The 13,190-nt window shown below is 40.5% G+C and overlaps 1 protein-coding gene across 1 annotated transcript in view; it reads right to left on the bottom strand.

The window, feature by feature from the left end:
• Positions 1–2,903: 2,903 nt before the first annotated feature.
• The window catches only part of LOC120396840 (protein TsetseEP-like), a 105,660-nt gene continuing 95,373 nt past the window's right edge, over positions 2,904–13,190 (bottom strand). The window contains exons 4-5 of the mRNA XM_039521959.1: positions 4,566–4,805; positions 2,904–3,167 (exon numbers count right to left, since the gene is read on the bottom strand). Coding sequence (XP_039377893.1) covers positions 3,163–3,167; positions 4,566–4,805 — 245 coding nt within the window. The 3' untranslated portion in view covers positions 2,904–3,162. The remainder of the gene's footprint in view (positions 3,168–4,565; positions 4,806–13,190) is intronic.

Genomic DNA, 13,190 nt, shown 5'->3' with positions numbered 1-13,190 from the left:
AATGTGACTCTGTGATTAAGCTGTTTGGTTATGAACACATGTCCAAATTATTCACACAGAGGTTTAGCAGTGTAACACACAAAATCATAAAACAGTTGCCCAAGTAGGTATGTGTCACCTGAGCTTCCTTTGCTCAGAAGGAATGAAGAATATACTCAGTAGAAAGGAGTACAGATTGTTGGACATGCTAAATAAAGATACCCTACCCTTCTGGTAGAATATCCTGGTTCCCTCACACATGGATTGGGGAAGAAGATGGTTTAGTATGGTAGATGTGTTTTGGTAAAGCTAAACTGCAGCCTTCAGTGAAATGTCCCTGTTCTATAAATAGGGAGTTAGAGAGAGGTCCTTAACATTCCTGTTGTTGGGTATCCCCATTCTTGAAGACAGGAGCAATTTTTCTTTCATTTCTTCCCCTCCCCCGCCCCCATAGAAAGGGCAGCTCAAACCCCATTGAGTTCTCAATAGAACATAGCAGTTCAAACCAGTGGACCATAACATCCTTTATCGGGCCAGTACCAGAATGTGCAAGAAATCTCACAGTGAACAGTGTGTGAAATAAGCAGTCCATATGGGAAGTTTTTTTCTCACCCCAGTCACACACAAGCTAGCTTGTACAGATGCATGAAGGTTTATCACTCTTCTGTTTTGTAATTTCCTGTCTGATATGGGTACGGATGTTCTATATTCTTCACAGTCTCACTAAGTTCTTGGCCTCAAATATGTCGTGTCAGTGAGTTGTGCAGCATAATTATTCATTCTGAGTTTAAAAATAAGATCCCTTTATCGGTTTTAAACTTGCTGCTTTTCAGTTCCATTGATTGTCCCCTGATTGATTGTATTGAGACCTGGTAAACAGGAGTGCACAACTTTCTGCCCTTCATTATTTTGGCCCTGACAACTGGACTTGCCCCACTTCTTCTCCCCAACCAATTTTGTCACCTCTGAAACATAAATCCCTTCATCTTGGAGGAGACATTCACCCCACACAATAGGATAATTGTTCAGTCTGGACTGTGCTATGCAGTTTGTTGTAGAGATGGTCTGGCTGACCTTGTGTCATGTGTAAATCTTCTGTTTCCAGGCCTTAGTGTATGGTACTATCACAGGGAGGTTTTATCCATTTCAAACCAAATCACTTTTCCCAATGTATTTTGTTTTTCTTTTCTTTTTTTTAAACACTCTCTAATTTTGTTACTGTTTGAATTACTTGCACATTGCCTACCTGCCACCAATTTTCCATCAATCCTATGAATGATACATGAAGAAGGTCCCAGAGGAGCTGTAGAAATGCCCCCAGGACATTGAGCTACCTGCACCTTCCAGTCCTTTTATTACTTAATATATATCCATGTTGATTTGGTGCCTTAAAAAATGTGATTTGAGGCTGTCACCCCATTTCAACCTGAGCAATTTTCTGGTTTGCTCAGAACAAAAAAAACAAAAAAAATGGTCATGGAGTGAAAGCATGGTATTTCAAGGCACACTCTGGAATCTGATATTAGCTGTGTTAGGAGCTGAAATACGTTAATACAGAGCACCAAGTATTACTCTCATATCTTCCATCCAAGCATCTCACAGTGATTTACATGTGTGTGTATATATAAAGGCTCGTGACATCCAGGGCAGGATATGTAAGTGATAGCATTCCAATTTTACAGCTGCATCTCGGAAGCATGGAGAGGTTAAAAGAAAGTCACTCAGGAAATGAGTTGGTAGAGCTGGGAGTAGACTCCCCCCCACCTACTACCCCACAGGGCTGAATTGTCTGACCTAATAATAGCACTCAACCCAACCTAGAAAAGAGAATGAAAACATTTCATTTGTTTCACTACAAATAAGATTTTCATGAGGCCTGTTAACCCCTAATCTGCTTAGCTAAGAAGTGTTATTAAAACATTCCATGCTGCCCTGTGGAAACTTAATTCCCCACCCCACACCACCCCCTGGGAGCACTATAAGTGCATATTGTTTTGTTTGACTGTAAGGTCCCTGAGGGGAGAACTAGTGTCTGTCTTATACAGCATTAAACCTGCTGTCTAATCAACTAATAATAATGTGGGAATCAGTTCCTGCTCACGGTACGTACTCAAAGTATTAAGGAGGACACCAAAAGGGTATTTGGATTATATATTTACTTTTGTTCCTGTTTCTAATAACTCTACAACTTCACATCTGAAATCTCTTCCAGGAGTAATTTTCCCTTCTCTATTCCTATCTGTTTTTGTTGATTAACTTGCATATCAGCTGGTAAAATTCCTGATGTTTATTTACCTCTAAGTGTGAAGATACAAGAACAATGAAAACCCCAAAGACAATTTTTCACGTTACCACCACAATTGGCAATAACAAGCTCTCTTGCAGGTAGAGTGGTTAAGGAATGAAGGGACAAGGGGAGTAAACTATCTTCTTTAGCCCAGTATTGGTCAGAAAGGTAAAGCAGTGTGAGGAAGTTTATGCTACAGCTGTACAGCAACCAGTCTGTGGATACATTGAAGGCTCCAAGCCACTGTAACTGCATTACTAGTGCAGGAACAACAGTTGGAAAAAAATCCAAACTTTTCATGAGTGAGAATGTGGTGCAGGAAAGTGGATTCAGAGTCACTGCTGGAGCCTGTATGAAGGCTTTCTCATTCACATTCACACCTTACCTGTATCCCAAGATTTGCACATAGGTTTATGCAGAGATTAACAGTTAGTGGAGTGTATTATGAAATATTGTGATGGGAGATAGAAAAATCCCCCCCCCCCCCACCAAATCTTGCAGTTTCAGCAGAAGACAGGCTGCCATTTATAACAATAACAATGTACATTATGGTAATGTCATTCTATTTTTTTTTTTTTATTTTCTTTTAGTTAGCACTCTCAGGAGATCCAGAGAGACTGCCATTAGTAATGCAGAGGGTAAGGGGGAAAGTTGCTACATTATAACTGGTACATGTCAGCTGTGACCTGTCTAATCTGCCCCAGATAAATTGTAAGTAGGCGTAGATTGGTGGTTTCTTGAAACCCAACCAATTGTTGCTAATTTTCTACAAGTTGTAGCTTCTAAAACTATAGCAAGTTTTATTTTGTCATCCCATCAACTGAAATTTTTCTTCATTGGCGCCAAAGCCAGCAGCAGGGGTTGGTCATGTCTTCTGTCGGGATTAATTTTGCAGTTTATTCTAAAGGCAAAACCAAAGGTATGAATGAGAAAGAGTTCTGCTGATTTATGGAGTATAGAGACCAAGCCCTTAGCCATTCCCCAGTAGGAGTTACGACTGCACAATTAATAGCCTTGTTCTTCACAAAGTACTTCACAAAGTGCTGTATGTACAGCACTACTGAAATGGAGCCACCTCTGGGAAAAGGAGATAGGGGAAATGTCCTGTGTTGTATGACCAAGTCAAGTATGTGTATTTCTGAAAAGTACCATGGGGTCTTCAATAGGCACAAGATTGTCCTATGCCCTTAGAGGATCCTACTTAATAAGGTCTCATCTACAATACATCTTTTCTCCAGTAAAATGACTGGTAATCAATTTAGCTGCCTCAGCAGGAGGAAGGCTTGAGTTGACCTTGCTGGGATTTGAACCTATGGGTCCAGTGAATCTAGGTATTACTTTCTATCGGGGTAGAGAACTCATTTGGTGGTTAGCAGAGAAATTATTGTATCTAATGAAAGATTCAGCATCTTTCTATGTGTGTTTCACCATAGCCCTGTGTTATGGGGCCTGTCTTAGGGCAAGAGGTAACAGCTCTATTTCACCAACCCAGAGCTGCCAGGTGGCAAGGGGCTTGGAGCTGGTGCTGCTAGTAGGAAGCCAGAGTTCTGATGTCAATAAATCTCACGCTGAGCAGACAAAAGAGGTGTCCACCATGGACACAGGGAGCAAGGGGATATAGGACACAGCAGTTTGCATTACATCATTGATAACTTCCAGGTGCCAAAAGGGCAAGTAGGGGGGAGCTGTCAGTGACATTTCACCTTGGGTGCTTCAGCCTGCAAATCTGTGTATCTACTAGGAATGTGGGTCTCATAATTTTCCCCCACTGGCAGCAGGGGTGGAGGCAGTCGTTCAAACTTAGCTCCAGTGATTTTACCCCCATGTCACCTAGCCAGGTGAGATTGCTCACTAGTAAAACCAGCTGACTTCTGTCTCTGCTACAGCCTCCAGCTCTGCTCCCCTTACTGAAACTATACTAGTGGTGGATTCTACTTTTCCTAGCTCAGACAAGACACTAAACTATCTGTCAGTGTTAGAGGAGGGGAGGTGGGAATAACAAGGCAGTAGCTCTTATTGGGTAAGACAGAATGAGCAATATGAACAATAATAAAGGAACAGAGAAATCCAAATCAGCAATTGTCTGAGCCGACACATAGAGGGGATCAAAACCTGGCAGAAACATACCAGGTCACAGAGGGGGAAGGAGTGGCTCCCCAATGTACTCCTCCTTTTCCCCTGACGCCACTGAAGGCCCTGTGCACATCTGGCCCCACCAGTGCAGCAGAGATGGGGGGGGAGTTTGTGGGGAAAAGCAGAGGAGATGATAAAGGGTGAGTAAAAGTCAGAATTAACTTACTGTGAGGTTCTGTGCTTGGCTCTTTGGTTGGTTTTGTGCTGGATTCTTTGGTTGGTTCCACACTCGGCTCTCTGGTGGACTCTGTGCTTGGCTCTCTGTTGGGCTCTGAACTTGGTTCCCCACTGGGGTCTCCACTTCCTTCCCCGCTGGGCTCTCCAGTAGTCTCCATGCTTGCTTCCGTGCTTGGCTTTATGCTCGGCTCCATGCTTGGGTCCCCACACAGAGGGGTAATCAATGCCTCTGGAAAAACAAAATTGTCATGAATGGGTGTTCAGCATCTTTGAAAATAAGGCTACTTATCTAGGTGCCTAATATAGATTTAGATGCCTACCTATAAGCAACCAAATTTGAAAACTTTGAGAGGCTCCAGTTTGCCCAGAGAAGACAACTGTGGCAGTTGGAGGAGGAAAGATCATGGGCCAAATTCATCCTTCCATTGAAATTAACAGTGTTTTACCAGAGATTAATTTGGCTCTATGCCACTAAACATAACAAAAATCCTGAGACTGCATTTTCCTTCAGGCCTTGGAACCTATCCTATGAGTCTATAATGGGTTTGATTTACCTTGTGGTTTTATTGGATCAACTAGAAACACAGCCAGTAGAGCTGAAAGGATCAACATCTTTCTCAGCATGGTTGACTTGGTGCCTTAAGTGAAGTGTCAGGAATCAAGAGAGAAGTTTCCAGTGGCCAGCTGAAAGGGAGTTCAGGTTCTATTTAAAAGAATCCCCTGGCCTCCGCCCACTCTTGAATCTTCCCATAACAGGTCATTGCGAAATAAAATGTCTGGACAGCATGCTCAGAGTTGGGATTGGGGTTGTCAAGGGCTGTACCATTCTCATTAATCAGTTCCCGCACAATGCCATGGAGAGAGATGACCTTAAACACAAGCTGAGGAAGAAAATTCCAGATTGTTAGGAGTGGCATGGTCATGGAAAAAGCCATTATAAACTATAGCAAAAGCAATAATGATTTCGCCAACTTTGCTTCTGGCATTATCAGTTTCCCAAGACAAATAATCAAAGTGGTTTCTGTTGAGGTTATTTTAAAATCCTGGTATGACTCTTGACAAATAGAAACTGCCTTGAGGTATGTGAAAAGCGTGAAGGGTCACTAAAACCTGTTGTACATTTTTTTGCAGTATTGTAAGACAATTAATTATAGTGTAAGAGTGGTGGTGTTTTGGTCAAGGCTGGGATGGGCATTTCATGCTAAATCCCTCTTGTCAGTCATTTATAACTTAAACACGCATCCCTCTGGGCTGAAATTTCTCATACTTTGTCTCAACCCAAAGCTAAATTTTTTTGGAAAGTTTGAACAAACATCAGCTAGATCCTCAGGTGTGAGGCTGCTCTTTTGCACTGCCACATTGGTGGAATATGACCATAAAGCTGGCGTAACTGATTCCCGGAGAATCATCCCTAATACAAAGGGGAATCCTCTGGTGGCATAGACCTGGCTTGGCTTCTATGGCATTCCCCCATCCGTACTCACAGCATAGAGAACATAACCAGAGGAAAGATACCTATGTGCTGAGGGAAATCTTCAGCTGCAGTATTGGCTCTTTGGGGTTATTAGCAGCCAATGTAAATTAGAGTAGCATAGAAGCTGGTCCTATATATTCAGCTGTTTCTGAGATAATGTTACTGTGGGCCTGATTCTGATCGTACAGTGATGTAAATCATGGGTAATTTAATCTGTAACATCAGTGTAAGGCAGTTCAGAATCATGCTCCTTCACTTAAGAATGTTCTGATCTTTGTACTTCTGAATCCCATTCCTAAATATTGCATCAGCCTAGTTTTTCTGTGCTGATTTTATTTCAAGTTGCTGCCACCTCTGGGGTTTGCCTTAGGCAGTGTTCTTCTAATCAGGGGTTTCTGTGGTGCAGTACAGAGAGTTGGGTTTTTTTATTTTTTTATTTTTTTTTAGCTTGTGATGAAAAAGAAGAACTGATGTCCATTAACATCTACAACTATGAAGCTACTGCTATAGGCTTCTCTGACTTTACTAGGTTCAGTGTCAGCATCAGTTTGATTGAATTCACATACCTATTTTTAAAATCCCACATGAATAGTAGAAGCTAGGGCTGTTGATTAATCACAGTTAACTCATGCAATTAACAAAAATTAATCGCAATTAAAAAAATCTCGATAAATCAGTTTTAATCACACTGTTAAACAATAGAATACCAATTGAAATGTATTAAATACTTTTTAATGTTTTTCTACATTTTCAAATATATCGATTTCAGTTACAGCACAGAATATAAAGTGTACAGTGCTCACTTTATATTATTTTTATTACAAATATTTGCACTGTAAAAATGATAAACAAAAGAAATAGTATTTTGCAATTCACCTCATAGAAGTACTGTAGTACAATCTCTTTATTGTGAAAGTGCAACTAATAAATGTAGATTTTTTTGTTACATAATTGCGCTCAAAAACAAAACAATGTAAAACTTTAGAGCCTACAAGTTCACTCAGTTCTACTTTTTGTTCAGCCAATCACTAAGACAAACAAGTTTATTTATATTTAGAGGTGATAATGCTATCCACTTATTTACAATGTCACCTGAAAGTGAGAACAGGCATTCCCATAGCATTTTTGTAGCTGGCATTGCAAGGTATTTACATGCCAGATATGCTGAACATTCGTATGCCTATTCATGCTTCGGCCATCGTTCCAGAGGACATGCTTTCATGGTGATGACACTAGTTTTTTTAAAAAAGCATTAATTAAATTTGTGACTGAACTCCTTGAGGGAGAGTTGTTTGTCTCCTGCTCTGTGTTTTAATTGCATTCTGCCATATATTTAATGTTATAGCAGTCTTGGATGATGACCCAGCATGTGGTTCATTTTAAGAACACTTTCACTGCAGATTTGACAAAACACAAAAAAGGTACCAATGTGAGATTTCTAAAGATAGCTACAGCACTCAACCCAAGGTTTAAGAATCTGAAGTGCCATCCAAAATCTGAGAGGAACGAGGTATGGAACATGCTTTCAGAAGTCTTAAAAGAGCAACACTTTGATGTGGAAACTACAGAACCCAAACCATCAAAAAAGAAAATCAACTGTCTGCTGGTGGCATCTGACTCAGATAATGAAAATGAACATGCATCAGTCCGCACTGCTTTGGATTGTTCTCGAGCAGAAGCCATCATCAGCATGGATTCATGTCCTCTGGAATAGTGGTTGCATTAGGGACATATGGATCTTTAGCGCATCTGGCACGTAAATATCTTGCAATGCCAGCTATATTGGTACCATGGGAATACCTGTTGTCACTTTCAGCTGACATTGTAAACAAGAAGCAGGAAGCATTATCTCCTGCAAATGTAAACAAACTTGTTTGAGCGATTAGCTGAACAAGAAGTAGGACTGAGTGGACTTGTAGGCGCTGAAGTTTTACATTGTTTTATTTTTAAGTGCAGTTATTTTTTGTATATTATTCTACATTTGTAAGTTCAACTTTCATGATAAAGATATTGCACTATAGTACTTGTATAAGATGAATTGAAAAATACTATTTCTTTTTACAGTGCTAATATCTGTAATAAAAAATGATAATATAAAGTGAGCACTGTATACTTCGTATCCTGTGTTGTAAATGAAATCAATATATATGAAAATGTGGAAAACATCCAGAAATATTTAAATAAATGGTATTCTATTTATTCTGTTTAACAGTGCCATTAATTGCGATTAATTTTTTTTTATCGCTTGACAGCTCTAGTAGAAACCCAAGCCTTGATGTTTATCATCTCTCTTTAAAATTGTGAATGAAGGAATCTTATTGGCTGATGAAGATTCTGGCTGTATGAAATATCAGTATAACACACAGGTCAGACATAGATAATTGACTCTAATTAGTGTGGATGTGACTCCTCAAAAAATTTACCCTAGTCTCGCTGTTGTTTTTCCTTAGAAATTTATTCACAATGCATAACTCTCTTCACAGGTGTGATGTACCCAGACTAACAATCCAGACTAATGAGTAGATGTGTGAACACCTCTCCCCCCCGGGCATTCACAAGGAGGGGCAAGCAGGGGCATGTCGTCCCCCCCCAATAATCATCAGGGGCACAGAACTCTTCCAGCCCCGGGGCTGTGGGGCGGGGAAAGGAAGAGAGAGCGAGCCCCTGTTGGGCTGAAGGGAGGAAGAGCAAGCTCTTGCTGGGGTGAGGTGGAGGGAGGGAAGATAAAACTCCTGCTGGGGGAGGGAGGCACGATCAGTTAAATTTTTGTGCATGCCCTTGCTTGCCTTCTAACCTGGGGTACCCTTTACAGTGCTTTGCTGCTATAGCTTCCATCCTGGATGCTCACAAACAGCTTCCAGCATGCAAGTCACTCCCGGATGTGTGAGTGTGTACTGCAGTCTGCCAGTCACACACAGGTCCTTACCAGTCTAAATTATACTTCAGGTTGACCCCAGCACACTTCTAGTCCCAGTTTTTTTTCTCCAGAAAGGTATGTGCTATATTTCCCAGCCTATCCTGGACAATACAAATGTATATAGGTCTGTTGTTTCATCAATGGAAATAATATGTACACATCTTGTTATCCCAGATAGAGTTTCCCAAACACTTCTATTTAAACAGACTGGATTAGGTAAAACAATAAAACAAGTTTATTTAACTAGAAAGAGAGATTTTAAGTGAATACAAGTAGGGAGGCATAAAAGCCAGAAATGGTTACAAGAAAAATAATGATAAAACAGAACTAATGCCTAACTTAACAAGCTATGTTAAATTCAAAGGACATTTTTTTTTCACCACATACTCTCAACACTCTTACTGGCCAAACTTCTTAGGCCAGGACCCCTTACTCTGTGTGATGTCTGCTTCCTTTGTCCCTTCTCATGCAGTGACTCAAGAGAGAGAGAGGAGAAGAGCTGTCTTGGGGTGTCTGCCCCTTTTTATACTCCTGTCCCCCCTTTGAGAAGCATTTCCAGCTGGGAGTAAAGGCAACAGGTGGTCTGTGCGGAAGGGACTGCCATGCTGTTTCTTTGCCAAGGTGTAGCTTCTTTTTGCCCATGCCCCTTTTCCTGCCAAAGAATGGTCACTTAGAAGGCAATGGTCTTGTTTACACCTGTCTGAGGCATTAGCTTGCCCTTTGTCTCCTTGCCTGCTTGATGACTCTGTTTATTGCTTAAATGCAAATTAAGCAGAACAGACCTGTTTGCCAACTTCTGTTTGGGCAGGACTGTAGTTTGGAACATGTGTTAACACCACCATACAGAGGCATCTTAGAACTTCACAAACAACGTGGCCATACGTATTTTACCAGGACAATAATGAGCAGCAAATTATGAGGTTTCAAATAGTAGCTCACAAGGCATATTTTGTACAAAGATTATTACAATAGTGAACACAGGGGCTATATTCTGTCACAATGGGGTGATGGGCACACAATGTATTCAGTTCTAAAATGGAATATGATACAGAAAGCCCATCTACAGTGACTTATAAATGTTAGTACCCTTTGCCTGGCACTGTCATTCCATTCCCTCTTGAATCCCAACGTCAGTCTCTCTACAATTCTGAGTAGTCTCTCTCTTTTATGGGGAATTAATTGAAACACTTCAGGAAACAGAATGTGGGATGACAATTCACAGGATTCACTGAGCAGAATCATACATTCAATGCCAGGGAGATGTTCTCTTGCCTGCTGTCCTAGGCTGTCTCTGAGTGTCACAATCTACAGTAAGTGCATATAGGTGTGTGTGTGTGTGTGGCAGTATGGAATAGACTTCCTTCATGTGCAGACTGCATTGCACCTCAGAATTTCATTTATCTGGGTATTGTCAAACACCAGCCATGTCACCCAGAATGCTCTCAGCATGACTTGGGTCACTCTTCCCAGAAATAGGTAAATAGCTGGAGACTTACTGTGGGAGACTTGAAGAGCTTGATTTATTGAAGTTGATCAAAAAGAAGATTGAGGGGTGAGTTGATTACAATGTGTACATATCTTCACAAGTTAAAAATACCAGGTACTAAAGGGCTCCTTAACTTAGAGGAGAAAGGCATTGCAAGAACCAGTGGCTGGAAGCTAAATCCAGACAAATTCAAATTAGAAAGAGTAAGCGGGAGGGTGAATAACCATTGGAATAAACTACCAAAGGACATGGTAGATTCTCCATTGGTTGATATAAAATATGAACTAAAGACTGGCTGCTTCTCTGGGGGATATTCTTTAGTAGAACACGAGTTATTGGACTTAATACAGGGGTAACTGGGTGAAATTTAATGGCATGGGATATATAAGAATTCAGACTTAGAGATGGCCAGGAAACCACATTTCAGTTCTGTAATAATTTGAGAATTTTGAGAGAATTTTTCATCCCAGATTAGGACAAAAAGCCAAAAACTTGAAAATGTTTGCAGAAATGAAATTCCAAAATACTTCATTTTGGAAACAGGAAACCCTAATTATCTCTGTTTGAGGCCCAGGAGGTTAGGTTCAGTCTTGGGCCAGTGACAACTTTTTTTATATATAAAAGGATGCTGGCTTTACAGACCACCACCTTGTGGCCCTGCTGAGGTAGAAAAGCAGCTTTATACCATTAGAAAGGGGAAATTTCCAGGTTTCTAATACAACACACACAATTGTTAACGTGACATTGTGCCTTTAATATATCAAAATGGCCTTTTATTCCTGAAAACTTACTTTAAATATCTAACAGAGATCATCCCAAAATGATTGTTGGCCAATGAAATGAGCTGATGTCCACCACATGTTCAGGCTGGTTGCAATTCAGTAGACCAGTATCAAGGAACAGTTGTAAAAATTGGTTTACTGAAGCAGACAGCAAGTCACTCTCTAAGGACCAGGAGAAACAGTTCTGACTTTTGTTCCTGGCAGTATTAGTTTGGAAACTTGCCTGGGAAGCCATTTGAGAAATTAGTTCATCAGGAGCCTCACATTTGAAGATCCCTTGGGTTGCACAACATGTAATGCAAACCCATTTTTAAACCACCCACTACGTCAGCAGCAGCAAGGACCAGAATTTCTGGAAAGGTGAGATAAACATGGGATGAGAAGACCTTTATTGTGAAATGAGGATGGTGTGTCTGCCCGGGGCATCTACTGCAGAGATAACTATTAAGACTCTGTGAAAGGGGGTTGTGTTGATCGCCTCCCAGGTGCTCTAGCTAAGGTCAGATTTCATTCTTTTTGGATTTGTTAATTTTTGTACAGCACCCAAAGAAAATACAAAGGCTACACGTGAAAAATGATCATTTTCTTACATTATCAATGCCAGCTTGGGACGTACAGGCCAGATACAGTCTGTATTTAAAAACCCAGTCTTCTCCATAAATAAGGAGATGAGACCATCTTTCCTTTTAAATTAGAGGTTGAACAATGTGGGCCTCTTACCCTTACATTTCCTTAAGATTAGCCATAGCAAAGGAAGGTGATCTAGCTACATCCAAAGGAAACTGAATTTGGACCCACTGGTGTCATTCAAGTAGTCCTTACTTGTGAAAGCAGCCCCATTGACATTTATGGGGATACTTGCATAAGTTGAACTTGCAGACTCCCCCAGCACCTTTGTTTGAGTAATGTTCACATTGGAGCTTGAAGATACCTCTAATATCTGCCGGACATACAGACACCTGAAGCCACCTTTTCTCCCTTAATTTTATTCATAATTAGTTTCTGATAGCTCTCAACTGTTTTCCATATAATTTATTATTATTAAAATAAGACCTAGAGGCCCCCCCATCAGGAATTAAGACCCCAGCATGCTAAGAACTGTACACACACAAAGTGAAAAGCTCCAAAGACATTGCAGCTTTTAAAATAACTTTTTCTATGATTTAAAAAATTAGAATGAATACTTCACAGTCCCAAATTTTACCAAGAAAGAGACACATTTTGCTACCCTTACTCATGTTGAGTAGTGCCTACAGCTGGTCAAAACATGTTTTCTTTTCTTTTTTTCATGACAATTAGTGACTGCATAGCAGAGATCAGGCATGGCTCCCTCTGGTGAAGTATCATGAAAGTGGTGATCACAAGGGAAATATGCTGAGCTGGGAGTGCCTTGGTAAAGACTCATTACTGTGTACCCCCCCATCTGGGGCACATGGCTCACACTATGTATCACCTTTCTGCTTCTACTGTTAATCTTAGATCCCTGTGCTTGACTATTTGGTGTCTGCTCCATTAATAAACTAAAGAACCCAATATTTACAGTAGCCCTATTGAGTTCACCAATGTTTTCAGAGTAAGGTACTACTTAATGTGAGCAAAGGTGGCAGAATCTGGCCCTCACTGGTTTTGATAGATTTAACATTTTCCCTAGAGTTTGTGTCCTTTTAAAAAATATTTACTTTGACATGTGTTTGATAATATAGCGGGCAGGTGGAATGAGACAAGTATTTCATGATACTGCCTCTAGGCACTTTGACATTGTATGACTTACACAAGAAAATGTCAACTTGCTTTTTATCCAGCCTCAGTTAAATCAGGTTATTCCAGACCAATGTGTTAGAAAACAATAAACCATTTGGGGGTGGGACGGCAAACTTTTTTTTTCTCCAACTTCTGTCTTCCGTGATCCAAACCACTATAAGGCACGAAGGCTGGCATTTTAAAAGTATTTGGGC

This window comes from Mauremys reevesii, linkage group 2 (assembly GCF_016161935.1).
Source record: "Mauremys reevesii isolate NIE-2019 linkage group 2, ASM1616193v1, whole genome shotgun sequence".
In the NCBI taxonomy this organism is placed as follows: Eukaryota; Metazoa; Chordata; order Testudines; family Geoemydidae; genus Mauremys; species Mauremys reevesii.
The sequence above is the reverse complement of the archived record's forward strand: the minus strand, read 5'-3'. Positions and strand labels throughout refer to the sequence as shown.